Consider the following 18549-nt stretch of genomic DNA (forward strand, 5'->3'; position numbering starts at 1 on the left):
AGGAATGCCATGTTCAGCTACACCAACATACACGCTGGTGTCCAGCCAGCCAGAGCTCTCTCCCATGTTCTTCCAACGGGAGTTACTATGTAGTTACTGATCCTACCTCGAGGATGCTCTGGGCTTTTTCAGAACAAAAGACAATCTTTCTTACTGTAAATCCTCCTGATGGTCCATTTCACGGCTGGCCATCAGGCAGTACCTTATAATTAGCCGAGGTGGGTGGAAACAAGTGAAGCTTTGGGGTGCTTCTGTCCTCCCAACAGTGTGTATCTGCACACAAAGACCCTCAACAGTAAGTAGACTCTGTGGTTTAGCATGGAGTGGGGTAGAGGGGAAACGCATTGCTTGAGATTGCAACTCCGTAAAGGGCTAAAGAATAGCTGGTTCTTGTTATATCCCCCAACATTACCCAGCTCCTAGGCCATTACAACACCTCTAACTACACCAACACGTGCAACCCCAACCCACCGCAACGCAGCAAGTTAACTGGGCATGAACATCTCAGAAGCACATCTGGCAGAGGAAAGAGGAGAGTGGGTAGAGAAATATTTTGTCATCTAAGGTCGATTTAACATTTGATACTATCGTATTTCTAACACCTGAGAGTAACAGAATCATAGTCATAGAATCATTTAGGTTGGAAAAGACCTTTAAGATCATCAAGTCCAACTGTTAACCTAACCCTGCCATCCCACCACTAAACCATGTCCCCATGTCGCACACCCAAGCTAGCACAGGTGAGTTAGTTTCTGAAGGTCTGACACCTACAGCCAGGAATGCTTTGAGCTCCTGGAAGTGCTGACTTTCAGCAATCAGTGTAGGAAGTTTCTTGGGCTGGGGGTGCTTCTGTTAATGGAGACCATTAAGAGCTCAGGCCTGTGTTGCCCAACATGCTGTATCACTTTCACTGGACCAGAAAGTTTTACTGTTAGCAATAAGATCATCTTTCAGGTTGGGTAATTGCCCTTCCTGCAAAAGCTTAGCTTTTGTTGGCTCCGAAACCTTTGTTTCCTAGCCTAACCTCACAGGTAGCGCTTTCCATCACTCAACACTTATTTAAGCCCTATTCCTAAAGCGGACTGGTTAAAAAATAAAAAAAAGAAATCTCAGTAGGCCGCTCTTACGTCTGATTTTACACTAATGTTTGTTTGCACAGCACTGTCGAAAGCTTTTCAGATGAAAGACAATGCCTGATGCTATTTACTATTTTGACTGCCAACGCAGGAATTTGGCACATGCTCCATAGGAGAGAATTGGGAAGAGCTCATCTGAAATGAGCCTACAGATGAGATCTTCATTAACAGAGAAAGTCTACAACTCTAGAAAGAGTTTATTAATATTTTCCTCACCTTGGTGCCAAGCAGGATTATCTGTACAATTGGCAGGTATTATTTCCTGCCCTCTCCCAGCTGGACTTTTATTGTACTGGAGTTATGTACTGCAGAAATGTCAGCCAAGTGCCCGGCCGCCTGCCACAGCAAGCTCCCAGGCACGCACCCTGGCATCCCACAAAATAAAGGTGCAGCTGCACCATCCCCTCAGACACACACCCTCTCTCACAAGCCGCCTTCTTTGTAAAAGCTGTTCCGATTTCCTTTCTGAAGCCCAGGAACAGCTTATGCTTTTGCTACTCTTACGTATTACCTGCGCTGCTGCTGAAAGGCACAGGCATCTGTTTGCACGGGGAAAGCACAAGTTGGCCCCCGGCCCCATGTCTCCCGTCTCGGTCCCCAAACAGGGTGCTGAGGTGAGGCAGCGTTTCCCTCCATGCCTGCTCCTTCGATTGCTGTAACTCTCGACGCGATGCGCAGCCAGGTGTAACCGTCACCCTTTCTCCCCCAGTGCCGTATCCCTGCGGGAGGATCACAGCTCCTGAAGTGAAGAGCAAGCTCACCCGAGCCTTAAACACCTTTGAGCACTGGAACCTCACCGCCGATGACCACACCGATGCTCACGACGAGGCGCTCGACAACATCACGGAAACCAGCACTGTCACCACCACGAAAATCACACCGATAATTAAGACGGGCACCCGGGTTGTGGGTGGATCAGACAGCCTAAGAGGCGAGGTGCCTTGGCAGGTACTGGCTATTTCTGCCGCTCTCCTGTAACCCCAGCAATCGCTCTGCCTATGCGTTTCCTTCTGAATGTTGGCTCCTCTTACTTCTACATACCCAAAGCCCACCTCTGAGGTTAGTTTAGCAATAGATCTCAAGTCTAACAGGAGCACAGCTTCTGTGTGTACGCAGTTTCATGCCACAGCAGCAATACTTGCCTGGCTGGGGGTCTACGGTGGCAAAAAAAGCTAGAAGTCAGAGTCACAGCAGCTTTATCTGGCTGGGCACAAAAGATCCAGTTTTGAGCTATAGTAACAATTCCCCAGCACTCCATGAATTTACCAAGATTAAGCCACAGGCTGAGGGAAGGGAGCTTTGCAAGGCACAGCTTTGCAAGGACCCATGCAGCTCCATTTTTGGCTCCATCCATTTCAACAGATCCGTGATAATTTACATCAACAAAGGATCTGTCCTTGTATCACATCTCCCAAATCCAGCTGCTCTTTCTTTATCCAAGCCCACCTCCTACTTGCAACATCCTCGTCACCTCTACCTCACCAAAAGTGGCATCACGGGGGGGAGGGCTGCAAAGAAATCTCCTCCAACCCACCGCTCTGCAAATACTTTTAAATCAGTGTCAAAAGGAAAGTTAGCTCCTAGCTTGGATCTTTTTCGAAGTCCTCTACTGCCCTTAAATTCTACTCTGGCTTCAGTGAGCGCAGACATCTCAGCGGCTGAGAGCACAAAATAATAAATTCAGATGAGGTTTCAGGAATGGCAAACCTCTTTCTGTTGCAAGCGCTGGCACAGGCTGACACCGCTGATGAAAATGAAAAGTTGCCCACAGAGGGATGTAAATGCCCGTTCATTCAGATGGGCCAATCCCCCTACGGCTGCTGGGGGAGCACGGCCGTGGGCAGGGTGCACGCAGATACGCAGGAGCAGGCGTCTGCCCTCCATCTAAGTGCTAAAAAAAGCCTGTAATGTGTTGGGGACATACAGGGCCCCCAGAAGCGGCAGCAGGAGGTTTGTTGGGAGGTCACACTTTGTGTCTGGAAGGAAGAGGCCGTACTGCTGCCCTGGCCACGCAGAGCTTTCTGGCACAGCCTTTTGTGGGACAAGCCATAGGTGATGCTGGCACCCACCATGCATTCACAGAACCGAGAGGAGAACCCGAAAGTTAAATGTGAGAAATCAGGATCCATAAAGAAAGTAAATCCACATGCTACAAGCCCACCAAGCCCGGCTAGCTGCCTGTGCTCATGAAGACCTTGACCTCACCAGCCGTCCCCTGAAAAAAATTTCGGTTGCCCTTTTGCCAGCGGGCAAATTAAGATGCTGGGACTCAGGCAGCAGCCAGGAGGGGTGCTATGTGGGGCTTGGGGGTGGTTGTGGGGCTCAGATCCCAGAGAAGGGCCTTATAACTCCTCTCTGGCTGCTCCATGGGCAGTCTTGCACCCACAGGCACGCATGGGTGCTGGGCTCTGCGGCAGCAGCCACCCCCGGCAGCCTGTGCTACCCTGCCGTGGCCAGTGGCCAGGCCGTGCCACGAGCCATGGGTGTCTGGGGCAGAGCCTATGCAGGACACCAGGGATGGGGATGGCTGAAGAAGTGGAGCCACTCCAGTTCATTGCCATGGGCGCACTTTGTCCTCTCCATAATGGATATTGAGCTCCTTAACATGCAGCCATCTCTGCCTAACGAGCAAACATACGGGAAGTATGAGGCAGATAGACAGTGATAAACCATGTCACATGAAAGGAACAAAATGGGTGAATTGTAAAGAAATCCTGCTTCTAAACACAGTCCACTGAGTCAGCTGATCAATTTAATTAGAAGTTTTAGCATAAGGGATGTCCTGGTTTGTGCCCCCTAAATGCTGAGGCAGTTAGATGCCCAGATGAAATGGGTAGTTCAGATTTTGTCCCTATTTATCTAGTTAAGATCTAGTCACTGGCAAAACACTTTTAGGAGGTACAGGCAGAAGTGCTTGTATTTCAGATGCTCAGAGTTTTATGTTGAGGTTTGTGTTTGGGGCTGCCTGCCCTCCCCGCCTGGCAGCAAGGAGAGGAGAAGTGCAACGGGGCACTGACACGCGTGCGGGGCAGCGTCGGCCACCCTCTGTGACAGAGCAGGGGACGGAGGGACAGGGGGTCCCGAGGAGCAACATCTCGGGCAGCCCTGGGTCCGTATGACCTACAGGCAGTCTGTCCTGTAGCCAGACAGAGCCCCCGCCTCCCACTCTTCTTCCCCACTGATCTACACAGACCCACGGGTGCGATTTCCTCCTGCTCCCGCAGGTTTATCTGGTGAACAGCCACGGCGTGGGCTTCTGCGGCGCATCCATCATCAACGAGAAATGGGTAGTGACGGCAGCGCACTGCCTGCAGCCGGGCGACGACATCACCGCCGGGGCCGGGGGGGAACCCCGGGAGACTGCAGCATTTCGGCAGCCTGGTCCCTGCAGGTGCCACCACCTCCGGCAGGAGCAGGGAGCTGGGTCTGGCCTTGGTCCCAAAGCCAAAGAGCTGCTGGACCATGGTGCAAATGCAGCTCCACCCAACCACAGGCCAGCATCTCACCCGAGCCAGAGAGAACCCCAGGCTGCTTAAAAGCCCAGCGAGCTTCAGTTAAGGTGCTGCTTCATGAGCTGGTGTGATGGATTCTTATCTCTACTGGCCACATAGGACCTCACTGGGGATTTCTGCTCTGCTTGGGGGTCACGCTAAGTTTTCACGCAACTCTCAGAGAATGGATTTGTGTAGCCAGCGCAAGAGGGGCACCAGCAGCCCGACCAACTCCTTGCAAGGAGATGACGACTACTTTTTCTCCTAACTTCTTTAGAAGTAAATAGAATTTATGGATTGAGGAAGAGAAACCAGGCTGGCACACGGGAAAGCATGCTTTTGCAGCAGGGTCTCGGGGGGGTTAGGCAGGGGAAACGTGGCCAGACCGCACAGCAAGTGATGCTGCTACTTTACAAACCCCGTGTATCTCTGCTTGAAAAAAATGTGTTTCCCCCAACTTTTGGTACCCAGCAGTGGCAGAGCGCCTGCTAGGCAGCCTACTGATAACTCAATGCAGGGCCTGGGCAAGCGGCGCGGCGCCACGTTTCGCAGCTGTGGCAGAATCAGCGCCTCCAAATGATTTGTTTCTCCCCTGTATGAATATCTGCTATAGGAGGCTTACACTGATGGGTACAGGAGGGGAACACTGGTACGGTTCGTGATTGCTACAAGCAGCACCCAGAGGAGGCAGGGAAGAATCCCGCTTTCTGTTTAACACTAAGAAATGTATTAGTGACAAAAATGACATCCTACCTGAGCCCTGAAGCCCTGAGTTTGTATCTACAGAAACGAGCTCATCAAGAGGGGTCCCAGCTGCACCTTCACCTTTCACATTAACACAGCCGAGCTCCTGGGGGAGCCTAGCCAGAGCCTGGAGACTGAGTGCCATGGGGCTGGGCACCACCTGCCCAGCGCTGGCAGGATGAGGCTCGCAGCTTGCACACGGCATTTTTTGCTATCTTTTTGCTATCTACTTTCAAGCAGTTTTGCTGGAAAGCCCAGCCCAAAGCCCAGCCTTGCACCCGCTAGCGTGAGAAAGTACATGATGCCCACTGCAAAACCAGGCTCCCCCCGGGACAGCACATTTCCACCCAGATGGTTTTGCATTTGCTGCATCCGCATGCAAACTGCCTCTGCTTTCAGGCTCTCTCCTGCCTGGCACACCCCCCTGGCACACCCTCCTCCATTTAGGAGATGTTAGCAGGCAGGTCCCCTTGCGCTACCTGCACACCGCTCTGCAGTACCGCTGGGTTTCCAGGGCAGGATTTTGGACAGGCAGCCGGTCAAGAAAGCACAACACAATTTTGCAGGGTTTCAGGGACTGTTGGATTTGTGCCTGCACCATGGGCAACATCCGATTCCTTCATGTCCATTCATACTAAATGTTCAGTTTTGTGTGTAGCATCCTAGGAGGCCCCAAAATCAATAGCAGGGGCTGGAAGAAGCATTCCCCTCCCCATCCTTCTTTGCCTCTCCACTTTCATCCCTGAAGCATATTTTCAGGTCCCCAGCAATAGTAAGCAGCTGTAGCGTAAGAAAAACCCTCTCAAAAGTCTCCCCCACATCTGTCTTGCATTTACACCGTAGAAACACAGCCTGGGAGGAAGCTGACATTCACACTCTGCTGCAAAAAACCCCTCACAGAGCACATCAGCAGCACCAGCCACCAAACCCGCCGCCGTCAGGCGCCAGCATTAACGTGAACACAGAAAGCTGCCTCACCTCTCCCGCCGGGCTCCGTGCCACTCCTCACAGGCAGACGCAGCAGACACAGGACACTGCCAGGGCCAGGAGTGCTGCAGATATGGTTTAGAGGAGATGGTATATTCTGGAGATGACAGCAAAGCACAGAGAAATACCGCAGCAGGGGTTAAACGCACCCTGCACCTCTTGGGCTGCGAGAAAGCAAGTGGGAAAAGTCATCCTGCTCTCGAGCCTTCAGCAGAGCCAGTTCACAGGCAGGAGAGGGGATTCGGCTACAGACAGACCCAGACGCTGCCCGTTTGCCGACCCGAGCCCACAGAACATTTTCCCTTCCTTCTACCTGTTACACAAGCCGGGAGGGGAGGTAACAGGCTGCCAGCAACTCAATCACAGGAGCCCGGAGCTGCCGGCAGCACCCTGCAATCGCAAGCAGCTGAGCCTCCTGCGGGCGGCAGGGACCGGGGGCACCTGTGAGCATCAGGGGGGTGACAGTTCATAGCCCCCTCTGCCCCGTTCTGCCCTGTGGCTGGGTGGTTTTGGACCAGGGAAGGTCAGGTTTCTTTTTACTAATAAACAATTTACTTTAAATGAAGATTTTTAATTCTAGAGGCTTTCCCCCCTTTGATACGAGGGCAACATTTCTCCTTTATGTCTCTTTGAGGGTGCTAAATCCCAAGAACATTGCTACCAACCCTGGCGAAAGCATCTGGGCCTTTGGCACTCGACCAGCCGGTGCATACCCGGTGTCACATCTGGTGGCTCAGGTCCTGCTGGCTGCCAGGACTGAGGAGGTGTTGCCATCAGGGAACCTCCAGCGCCCTTTGACAAGGAGCAGGCAGCCTTGCCAGCACCGGGCTGGGGCGTGCAGCACTCATCCATTTGCAGCCACCCGGCTGGGCTGGTGTTGCATTGGGATGGCATCATGGCCGCTGGCCCGGCCGTGGAGCCCAAGCCACGCTTGTCTCTGCAGGTGAATACAACACCAATGAGGATGACAACACGGAGCAGCGGCGTAAAGTGGTGAAAATCCTTCCCCACCCCACGTACAACGCCACGATCAACAAACACCACAACGACATCGCCCTGCTGGAGCTGGACCAGCCGCTCAGCTTCAACAGCTACGTCACCCCCATCTGCATCGGCAGCCGGGAGTTCACCAACGCCCTGCTGAAGCACGGCATGGGGACGGTGAGCGGCTGGGGCAGCATGCTCTTCCGCGGCCGGCCCGCCACCGTCCTCCAGGTCCTCAGGGTGCCCTTTGTCGACCGGCCGACCTGCCTGAAGAGCACTTCCACCACCATCCTGCAGAACATGTTCTGCGCGGGCTTCTCGGCCGGGGGCAGTGACACCTGCGGGGGGGACAGCGGAGGCCCCTACACCACCGAGATTGAGGGCACCTGGTTTCTCACGGGGATCACCAGCTGGGGCGAGGAATGTGCCAAGCCGGGTAAATACGGCATCTACACCAGGGTCTCCAAGTACCTGAAGTGGATAAAGGAAATGACAAAGCTGACCTGACCCACGGGAGGTTGCGCCGTGCTGGAGGATGGACTGGTTTGTTGAAGAGAGACCGGAGCAATCCACGTGTTTTTCAGGAATCATTGCGGTTTAAAATAAACGTTTCTAAATGAACTAATTTCTGTTCTTGGAAGGCAAAGTTGAGAGCAGGCAGTGGAAATGTGCTAATAAGGAAATAAAAAGCCTTTTTAATTACCTGTGACTGCATTCCTGAACGCACCAGCACTCCTGAGGTGGGGTAAGTTCCCAAATCCCAAGTGCAGAGGCTGGGGCATGGCTCACGCGTCCCCTGGGCCTGCGTGCCACCGGCAAGGGGAGCCCAGTAGGCAACTGGTGCCTTGGGCGCCAGTGTCCAGCATCGCCCCTGCAGCAGGAGCCCACGGGGGCAGCGAACACACAAAGCACGGTACCCGCAGCACGCTCAGACGTTTTCACCTGAGCCAGGCTGAGATGGATCACGGGCAGCAGGAAATGCTCCTCCTTCTTTAGGACGGCATAAATTGGCTGTACAAATGACCTAAAATCTGTATAAAACTCATCTAAAGGCAGTGGCAGGCTTTATGCTAATGATTTCTGCGGAGCCTTGTTAGGATTATAAAGAGAACTGCTTAATGCTCATTACCTGTCCTGCTCTCCGTATTAATCATGTTAAATTAGGGACTGCAGCCAGGGACGCTGCTGGTGGTGATGGAGCTGGAGCACTACCCTCTCCAAACGTGCCTGAGGGATGTCCCCTGAGAGCAGATGGCACAGGAAACCCCAGAGTCTGGTCTGGGTGGGTGGGAGAAACCTTGCTGGGAGGTGCCTGCCCCGTGCCCAGGGTGGCTGCTGGCCTCGAGGCATGGGGAAGGGGAGGTGGCATCCCAGGGAAGGCTACGCTGGGCAGAGGTCCTCTGCTGGGCTGACTCAAAGGGGCTTCATTCACTTCCCAACTTCAATTGAAGGGAATAATCCCACAGATAAGGAGGTTTGCCTCTGGTCAGTGCTGGTTTGTCTCGTGTCTCCTTCCATGGAAAACTCCAGGGGTGCACGGGGAAGCAGCGTGGCCTTCGGGAACTGCACCCCGTGATGCCCAGCGCGGGCAGCTCATGCACGGGCTTTACCACGCCGCAGGCACGCGCACAGGAGCACGGTGTATCCCCAAGGGCAGAACCCCAGTGACCAGGGTCTCCTCCCTCCCGCCCGGTGAGATGTGCCCCCAAGACCACCTCTGCCCCCCATCACCACCTGCAAAAGGGGCTGCCGATGCCTGCACAGGCCCTGTGCACCCACCCACAAGCCTGGCCCCACGGCCCCCAGCCTGGAGGTCCCTCCCAGCAGTGCTGGCCAGTGCTGGGATGCAGGGGGGGCTGGGGATGGAGACACCCCAAGCCAGGGCAGGATTTCAGTAGCCACTATTTCAGACATCAGAACGAGCGCCTTTCCCGATGTCATTGCCGCTACATCCAGCAAGAAGCTAAGTGGATCATCTGCCACCGCTTATTTTAAAATAAACATGCATGCAAGGAGGTTATATTTTCACCAAAGAAATTAAATAAAACCAACGCTGTGAGAACTACTTTTTTTTTTTTTCCTCTAGAATTATAGTGGAGGTGTCTTCGGACAGAATTGCATATTCTCATATGAATTTATTTAACAAGTTTTTAATCTTTAAATATAGATTTAACACATTTTTTTACAGGTACATATACAATATAGTTCATTTAAACTTGCAGTCAGAGAAAATTCTCTACTGTAATTTATAATAACATATCCATGAAGAGCCTAGTTCAACAGCATACTGAAGGTAACATACCATGTTGTGTGCAAAGTTTCAAATGTTAAAAATCTCAGACTGTACACTCGGATTTGCAGAACTTATCGACCTCATAAATTAATAAAAGCTTAGATTTAAAACTATGGAAGACAAAAAAGGTTAAAACCATTTAATATGCCACGTGTGCTATGTTTGAGACAAGTATTCACAGTTGTACCTCAAAACGTGTACTGTTACCACAAGAATTGTTACCACTATGAACAGCCCCGACAGGAACTTAAGAGACTCCTACTTTTCCACCTAGCAAGTGCATCGTGACCAACCTTAAAGTAGCTGGAAATAACCTGCAGTGACTTAAAACCCCTCTGCTGTGATTGCCAGTGGCTGAAGAATAACCAGGATTTTTCTTAAGGCTTGCAGAGTCGCTTGGTTCAGACTCAGCTGGTCACAGTTTTGAGGGCGTGCGGGGGTTACCCGCAATACCAGCCACACAAACTGGAGAAGCGCCCACCGCTGCGTGCCACAGCGTGGCAGGGAACCCCCCAGGCAACCACAGCCATCGAGAAGTTCCGACAATTCCTCCATAGAAAAAATGGTCACGGAAAAAAAATAAAAAAAAAATACCCACCTGGTAGGTTTTAACTTAACAACTCGGGACTGTGTCTAAGAATCCATGGTTCACAAATCCAAGTCAGATCATAAAGGTCCCCTGTTAGTCCACAGTATAAAACGTTTCATTTTGACGGGACAGAGCAAATTCACTACCGCATGCACACTATTAACCCTGTTCTCAAGGTGCTCTTTGCACACATCTGCTTAAAAGTCAAACCACCTGTACCTATGTTCTACAAAAGCAAAACTAGACAAAGAAACACCAAATTAAATCATGAGTGTTCAGCACTCTTTTTTTCTTTCTCAAAAATTCAATATACATTATTGTTAAAGATGCTGAAAAGTACAGTCTTATCACAAGAACATCCTTAGTGCAAACATGGACATTTAACTTTGATTTATGGCACGTGTTCCAAAAGTACATACATTTAATGTAAACTTCAACACTTGCTAGATACAGGTTTCAGCCTTGGGACACTTTGGGACCCTAAGTGATTGGCGACAACCCTGAGTTGCCAGTTGGACCTGATCCAAACCTCACTGAAATCCATGGGACTGACTGCAATGGGCTGGAGTCAGACCCTAAGTGCAAAAAAGAGGATCTTGAGCGTTATTGCATCTTCGCATGTGAGTCAGCCAGATGATGCTCTTACAGAACATTACATTCACATAGCTGAAGTAGGTATTTAAGACAAATCCATTCATAAAATCAATTAAGCAGGACATACAGCTTCTTTGTTTGGTTGGGGTTTTGGGGGGTTTTTTTTTGGTTTACCAAAACTCAACTCTTTTATTTGCAACTTCAACAGTTGTCAGCTAATAAGTAGGTAAAGCCTTCAACCTGTAGAGGAAATTTCAAGCATCTAAACAAAGTGTCAGGCAACTGTAGTGTACTTCTCTGATGAAACGTGATGGATGTCATGGAAAAAACAGCAGGTAAAATTAATAAAACACTGTACTTTCCATAGGAGGAAAAAAAAGAAAGAGCGGAGAATGGCTTCCTTTATGAGTATGAGAAGCTGCTTAGGACCCCAGTCCCGTTCAGTGCAGATGAAGCTGTGGAGGTCTGTGAATGTGATGAACAGTACAGGACAACTCCAACTATTGTGCTATGTCTCTGTAACACTTAGTTGAAAGCTTCCAAAGAGCATCGAAAATAGGATGCTACTAGTTCACCCTCAATTCAAGGGGAACTAAACTTTCTCGTGTTACACAGGGCAGCATCTATAAAGTAATGAAGATTGATGTTAATATTACAGCATCTTATTCCAAGAAATACATTGTTCCCTGTAATCATGTACCATTTGTATAACATAAAAAAAAAAAATCAGTGCACTCTTGCAGTTCTCCCTAACAGCTGGACTCCCACCAGCTTCAGTGAGAGCCTCCTCTAAGGCAGGACCGCAGGGTTTGACTCATTTCCACCACCTAGCACTTGATTATCACAGCGCGGCCAGCCGATATCTTCTCTAGACTCCTTATTTTGTCAGGCTCAAAATGGTTTTCTACAGTGTTATGAAATAGCTGTCCCTGTGAAGCTGGCTGGCATCATAGGCTGTACAAGGAGACCCCGCTTTACATTTCAAAGGCCAAAAAGAAACCAATGTTACCTTTAATGGACCCTGCAAATATACAAAAGCCTGTGGCTGCAGTTGTGAAAGTGCATGGGCAATAGTGCAAACAGCCGTGCTGCATCTGCAGAACAGCAAGTGCCATTTCAAACAGAACTTGGACAAAACTTGGGCATTCCAGCTAATACGCCTACGCCAGCTTGCAAGAGCTCAAGAGTTCAGCCGCGTGCAATACTCTTTTATCGGGCAGATTCAAAGCACGTGGCCTAGGGAGCCACGTCAAGGGTTGCTTCAAGCTCGTCAAAGTTGAGAGGATGATCCCCACCACCCTGGCCAGCAGGAGCAGAGGACGTGCAAGCTCAGTCCTTCGGGCACTACCAGTGGGGGAAACCTTTCTTCAGCTTTATTGCATGAGGAGCACACACAGGGGATCCCCTTAAGGCTTGGAAGAGATAGTTTGGCAAGTGGGGTGTTAAACTAGAGGAGGGTCTGGTGTGTAGAACAGGAGCCTGTGTCCTTAAACCAAGTGGATGCACACGCTTCCTTCATGCACTGAGCACCCTTCCACGCACCGAGCACCCTTCCACGCACCGAGCACCCTTCCACGCCTGCTCTGAACGCTCCTTGCCTTTGGGCTCATGTCAAATTCTGCCGTAAAACTTTTTTGCTGTTTAAAAGAACTTGAAAGTTGTAGCAACAGTCCTTTCATATATATAATCTAATAAGTAAAGGCATTTTATCACTGCTTCCGTTTGTTCATTTGAATCCCTTTTTTATTCAGGCTACTCTATTTCATGCTCCCTCTACCAGAAATCACTCTCACGCAACCTCCACGCAGCGAGTGGAAATCAGAAACTCGCCCTTCTCTCTCCCTGGCTTTTAAAGGTCAGGTGGAAAAAGCTGAAAATGCTTTGGCCCCATTTTACTGATGTGAAAATTGGGGAGCAAACAACATCATTCCTTTTGCTTGCATCTGCTTATCGCTGCCGAGAGAAAAGAAGAGCAGGGACAGAGCTCAGCCTCGGTGAGAGGGGAGGCTGCGGTGCCGCTCGAGCACTGTGCCACTGAAGTGAAAACAAGTCACCCATCTGCTTTGGGTTACGGCAAGGACCTCATTTCTGCCGTCCCCACTCTCCGTTTGCCATGAAGCGGGTGCTGCAGTGCAGCTGAGAGGCGAGATGCCTTTTCCTTCACCAACACAGACACTGTCAGTGCTGTAAATCATAATCTTTGGCACGTTAGCAACCAGGGGACTTGCAGAAATATTTTGTCTCCTGCCCCACTGTGGAAGAGGAGTAGGGATTGTAACATGGCAGCCCTCCCCTTCCCCGAGATGTGCATCTTGCACAAGGGAAATGAAGAGAGAGCCTTGCATCTCCTTCTTAAAGCACAGAAAAGCCAAGCCAGCTGACCAGGCTTTAGCCAGGCAGCTTAAACTAGCATCACTCAGGTAAATCTGAGCAGCAGCTGTTTTCTGAGTATTGCTTTCTCTGAGCAGAGTTCTCTCCAAACATTTTCCATTCTGAGAGCTGCATATTATCACCTGTGATATAAAACTATTTCTATGGCACACACATAAAAAAATCCACCCATGGACTTGCACAGGAGACAGAATAAATCTATTCAGAAGAAAGCAGCAAGGACTAATCTCAGAAATTGTAGCCAGAGGCACACCAGAAGGAAAACTGGCTTTCAAATTGACCTCCAAGCCAGCCATCTTCCTCCCAAAAAGCCTCCTGGCTTATATCCAGTCCAAGATTTACAAAAAGTTTAATAAGGTTTCCCCTTCCCACACCTTTGCAAAAAAAAAAGAAGGTTTGGACCAAAATACTTGCTTTATCACAGTTACATGGCATTGCCAATAGTAACCTCTCATCTGTGAGGTAAACTACCTATGAGGAAAGGAAGAAAAATCATCTGTGGATTCGTCTGGATGTTGCAAGTCCAGCTTTGCACAGAGGCTGTCCCTCGGCAGGCCGGGTGCAGGAGGACGGTGGATTTGCAAAGCTGGCAATGGTAGGGGAGTGGGGCATTGACCAAACACACATCTGAAAAAATGGGCAGCAAAAAGTTCCCCGTAACTTCATTGTGGTTTGTACTGGCTCAGCACTGGAACAATTAGCAGGAGGGGAGAGGAAGAGCTCATCAGCGTGCAGGTATCAGCCATCGTGGCTTGGGAGGGTTTTGTTAGGGCCACAGTACAAATCTAAGAAAAAATGTTAAGGGAACTGTTTCATCTATTCAGCTAAAGGCTTTGCACAGAAAAAAAACCCAAGTCCCAGATTTGTATGATTTCTGGTTATGAAATTCTGTGATTGGAGATAGATTGTTATTTATTGTGGGGACCTGGAGCTGAGCAGTAAGAGAGGCACGACCCCCTGCAAGGGGCCAGGACCGCCTCTCCCCAGCTCTGAAGCCACCCCAGCAGGCTCTAAGCTCTCGGGGACCCCACAACATGTTCATCAAGCTTACCCTGCTTACATGCAAACTAGTATTTTGGCACAAGCAGCTAATAATATGTAAGGATTATGGTGCTCCCTCCTGCCCCTACTTTGTGCTACAAGCTTGGCTGCCTAATTCTCCCTCTGCTATCTTGGAGCAAGAGCTCCATCTTCTGAAGAAGCAGAAAAGAGCCCAGTCCAGACTGCATCGCCGAGCAGTCAGTGGTACAAAGTCACCTGCGGTACAAAATGACCTGTCCGCAGAGGAAAGGGAATTGCTAAATGCAAGGGACTGTTCGGAAAAATCAGTTTTCAGAGTGCAAGTATATTATGGCTATAAGGATGCATCACTGAAAAGCTCTAGGAATAGCTCTAGGAAATAGCAAGAAAACATCCTACATCATCCTACAATACTGCCTGGAGTACATGTAAAATTAGAATCATGCCTAGAGACTGCATACACGATCAGCAATAGCGAGAGAACAGAGTTAATCTTAGGGAAAGCAGAGGCTCAGCGCTGTGACTAGACCCTGGCAACCCATCTGCAAAGTGTCTGGGCCGTGGTGTGAGACTTACAGGAGCTTTCTGTGGTTTTGCCTTGTGAAATTCTCCTTAGTTTGTCCTCAGCAACTTTGTAAACCAGCCTGGAGCTGTGAGTCTCTAGGCTTTGGGGGATATGGCCACTGACAAAGCAAACGAGCGTTCAAAGTTTGCCAGCACCCTGTTTTCAAGATTCATTAACGGCTGGGGAAACCTCCTGCACAGGCTGTGGTCCAGGACCCGGCGAGATGTGATAACCAGACTTGCTGAGAAGACAACACGAAGTGCTCCAGGTGGGGAGCATGCCAGGGGGAGCCCTCTCAGCTCTGCTGCTATCCCACCACGAGCTACCCCTTACGCAAAGCCAGAAAACCTCCACCCTGTGAAATTTGACTGCCCTGCAATACAAGGGATAAAAAAGTACTTTCCTGCATGGGAAGGATTTCACTGAAACGTACTGGAAAACCATCAAGAAGCTGACTGGAATTTTAAGCCTTTCAGGAGGCGTCCTTCATACTCATCAAAACAACAGATTTTGACAAAAAGTATTTAAAAAGAAATCCACTGGCAAAATTTGTTTCATATGGCCATAACTGGTGGATTCATTTGTTGGTTTTTTTAATGGACTAAATCTATGTGGGTTCCCTGAGCTGCTTCCATTGCAAACCCTGGTCTCCTGTTTCCAGTGGACAGCATGGCGATGAGGCAACATGTGGAGCGGTGATGCTGCATACACGGCAAGGGCGACAGGCTGCTCTTAAGGCATTTTCTTGTGTCATCTGTTATGCTTCCCCATCTATTTCTATGTACATTTATGCCTAGAAAACTAGAAATATGATTTTTGAGACTAGAAGCCTTCTGCCGAAACCTGCTGACCTGTTTATAAACTTTATTCTAATGATGGATTAACAAGCAGGCAGCAATGAGGCCAAGAGCGAGGCTGCAGAAATGAAGTATTGCCTTGAGAGTGCTGGGGGTCAGGCCACGACGTCTTTTGCAGCAGGAGGAGATTTTTGCCTAGGTACCTCCTGTTCACATAGGGTTTGAGCTACAGCAGCGAGTAGGCAAAACAGTCACGGGAATCCCTGATCAGACTCCGTCTCTTCTCCCCGATCTTCTTCTACCCAGTGCTCTTGCAAAGAAATCTACGTTTTTAAATGCTTGGTTTTAATTTACTAGTGCCTAAAGTCACAGAAATGTCTTAAGGTGTTAACAAACAAAACAAAAAAGCTTAATTTACTACTTTTGCAGGCTTTTTGAAGTAGCTGCTTGCTTTTTTTTTTTTCCTGCAGAGGCATATACAGCCAGATTTAGTGCATCAAGTGTAATGCAAATGGCTTAAAAGACCTGATTGGAGTTACGAAATATTTCTGCTAGGCGTGCTATATGATACCTGCGACTTTGGCATTCCGAAATCTGCAGTCACCGACTACTATCTGCAGACTGTGGACAGGAACCCAGCCTTCTTTTCTTCTGTTTAGGTTTTTCACCAACCTTTGAATGACAACGGTATTAGTAAAAGAAACAAACCAACCCAGGAGCAGTTTGATACGGGCACGCTCTACACAACTGCTGGCGCAACCAACAATTTGCTCAGACCAGGGAAGCATTTTAACAGGAGCTGGGCATGCATTTAAGGTATTATTCCTACCTAAATTTCAGAACCTAATTAGAAAACCCAAATTGGAAGCACAGTTACCTTGGGCCCCTCTCTAGTCAATGGAGAAGAACAGGACTCTCCAGAGCACGAGTTATCCTGTCCAAGACCTCCATCGCTCTCCAGAGGTGACAGTTTCCCTCCATCGACGACCAACAGAGCCAAGGGCAATTCCTTTCCTCAATCCTCTGCTACTAAGCTAGACTGGTCGGATGAATTTAGTCAGGGTACTGTAGGTAAATTCTAGCCACGATGCAGGCAGCTGAAAATACTTGTGGTCATAAATGACATTTCTCCATCTCACTCATGCAGTGAAATCTGCTCTAACAAATAAGTTTGGTGGGAGAAATCTTTGCCTGAAATTGGCCAAAACAGCCACGAGAGGTGGCGAGCGTTCAGCCATACTGAGATGCTTCACATCTTGCTTTTGCTAGCAACAGACCAAGTTTCCCTTGAAGCGCAAGGGCTGTAGGTGTCAGCCAGGAATCTTCCATGGGCCATTTGTGTCTGTGCATTTACAGGCTCGTGCCTGCACAAATCTGGTTCAGGTTCCTGCTAATATCACCCCTCCCATATCCCAAACAAGGCATTAGCGTGCTGCGCTGCCTCCTACTGAGACCCCAGGCTGGCTGACCAGAGCTAGTCCTGGAAAGCAAAACCAGCCAGAAAACTCAGCCAAATTGCTGCAAAAATCAGAAGAGGGCACACTGCCCTCTGAGATGATGAGACTAATGGTTCAACAGGCAGGAGGCCGGGTATGGTGATTTCCCAGGCAACGCTCCCAGCCATAAGGAGAGAACCAGCTGTGAAGCGTTATCTTGCGAGCCACAGCTTTAAATACAACAGAAAGCTGGTCCACAGCCATTAACCAGTTAGCACTGGTACAGCTCTTTGAGGGAGGAAAATGTCTCGCAATTACTCAATATTGCTATTAATAAGCCCAGAGGAACAAAGCCAACAGCTGAGCTGGGGTGGGCAAAGAGCTCTCACTTGAAGCATCATCTGAAGTGGAGAGAGCACAGCAAGAGGGGCTGTGAAGATGCTGGTAAAACACAGCTCGCCCAGACACCCGTGGTGAGGGAAGTCCTGATATGTTTTCCCAGGCCTAGCCAGTGCATACGGCCTCTAGTCTTGGCAGAGGAATGAATTCTCCAGCTTTCTGGAATAGACTAAAACTTGATCAGACGCTGCAATGAGTGTACCACCAGGCAAGCGAAGCATGCAGGCTCTGAGAGATAAGGCAAAGTAATCCTAAAATACCTACCACTGTCCCTCACCATCTTCTTGCAAAAGCTGAATTTCATCCCCGTTTTTCACCAGCAGGTCCTCTGATCCTCTCCTTTTGCAGTCTGCAAGGGCTTTATATTTTCCTGGAGACTGTGGTAGTAAGAAAAAATTGTCTTATTTAGCTACATTTCATATCACGCAGCTGTTATTTCTGACTGCTGCAGGGAACGTGACAGAGCCCTATCAGCTACCTTAATTAAAATTATTTCAAGAAACTGCGGCTGAGCCATCTCTGCATTCCCCCTAATTGAGATATGGAAAATCTGAGAGACATGGACAAGGTATGTCCATTATCCAGTGAAGAAAAACAAAGCGAGATGACCAAAAAAGGCAGCCCCCTGAGCTTTGGGACTATTGCATCTCTGTACTAACCAGCTGGTTCCCGTCCTCCTCTTCAGTGTCTGAGCAGTTGGAGAGGTACTGGTTACCCGACCACTCCTCCAGCCCCTCGCAGATTTCCAGGGACTGTGACATTCCCGGCCAGCCTGCAAGACAGCGTGCAGCTCAGACTGGGGGGACCCCAGCACCCGCAAAGCGTGCCCCGAAGGAAGGGGGAAGGTCCATACCTCTGTGGGGCTTGTTCTGGGGGGAGAGGAGCCCACTGTCCAGCATCACCGGGCTGGTGCGCTCCGAGTCATTCTCTTCTGAGCTTATGGAGGCTCTCTGCTGCTTTCTGAATGATTAAAGAAAAACAAATCACTCTTAGTTTTAATTTATGAATGAACGTAAACTCCGCAAGGTTTTGTAAAGCGGGGTCAGAAATAATAACGGTAGTTTTAGATTTATGTTTCTAGAAAAGCAAAGGACTCGGTGCCTGGTTTTAATTTGGGAGGGGA

General features: G+C 49.5%; 2 protein-coding genes across 2 annotated transcripts in view; one reads left to right on the forward strand and one right to left on the reverse strand.

Annotated features, from left to right (window-relative positions):
- F9 (coagulation factor IX) overlaps positions 1-7849 on the forward strand; it is a 15902-nt gene extending 8053 nt beyond the window's left edge. Inside the window, exons 6-8 of the mRNA XM_009643359.1 lie at positions 1846-2084; positions 4361-4472; positions 7296-7849. Coding sequence (XP_009641654.1) covers positions 1846-2084; positions 4361-4472; positions 7296-7849 — 905 coding nt within the window. The remainder of the gene's footprint in view (positions 1-1845; positions 2085-4360; positions 4473-7295) is intronic.
- Positions 7850-11386: 3537 nt separating this feature from the next.
- The window catches only part of MCF2 (MCF.2 cell line derived transforming sequence), a 68841-nt gene continuing 61678 nt past the window's right edge, over positions 11387-18549 (reverse strand). Inside the window, exons 26-30 of the mRNA XM_035898540.1 lie at positions 18280-18386; positions 18086-18198; positions 17691-17803; positions 16163-16263; positions 11387-11441 (exon numbers count right to left, since the gene is read on the reverse strand). Coding sequence (XP_035754433.1) covers positions 11401-11441; positions 16163-16263; positions 17691-17803; positions 18086-18198; positions 18280-18386 — 475 coding nt within the window. The 3' untranslated portion in view covers positions 11387-11400. The remainder of the gene's footprint in view (positions 11442-16162; positions 16264-17690; positions 17804-18085; positions 18199-18279; positions 18387-18549) is intronic.

This window comes from Egretta garzetta, unplaced genomic scaffold (assembly GCF_000687185.1).
Source record: "Egretta garzetta isolate BGI_Z169 unplaced genomic scaffold, ASM68718v1 scaffold220, whole genome shotgun sequence".
Lineage (NCBI taxonomy): Eukaryota > Metazoa > Chordata > Aves > Pelecaniformes > Ardeidae > Egretta > Egretta garzetta.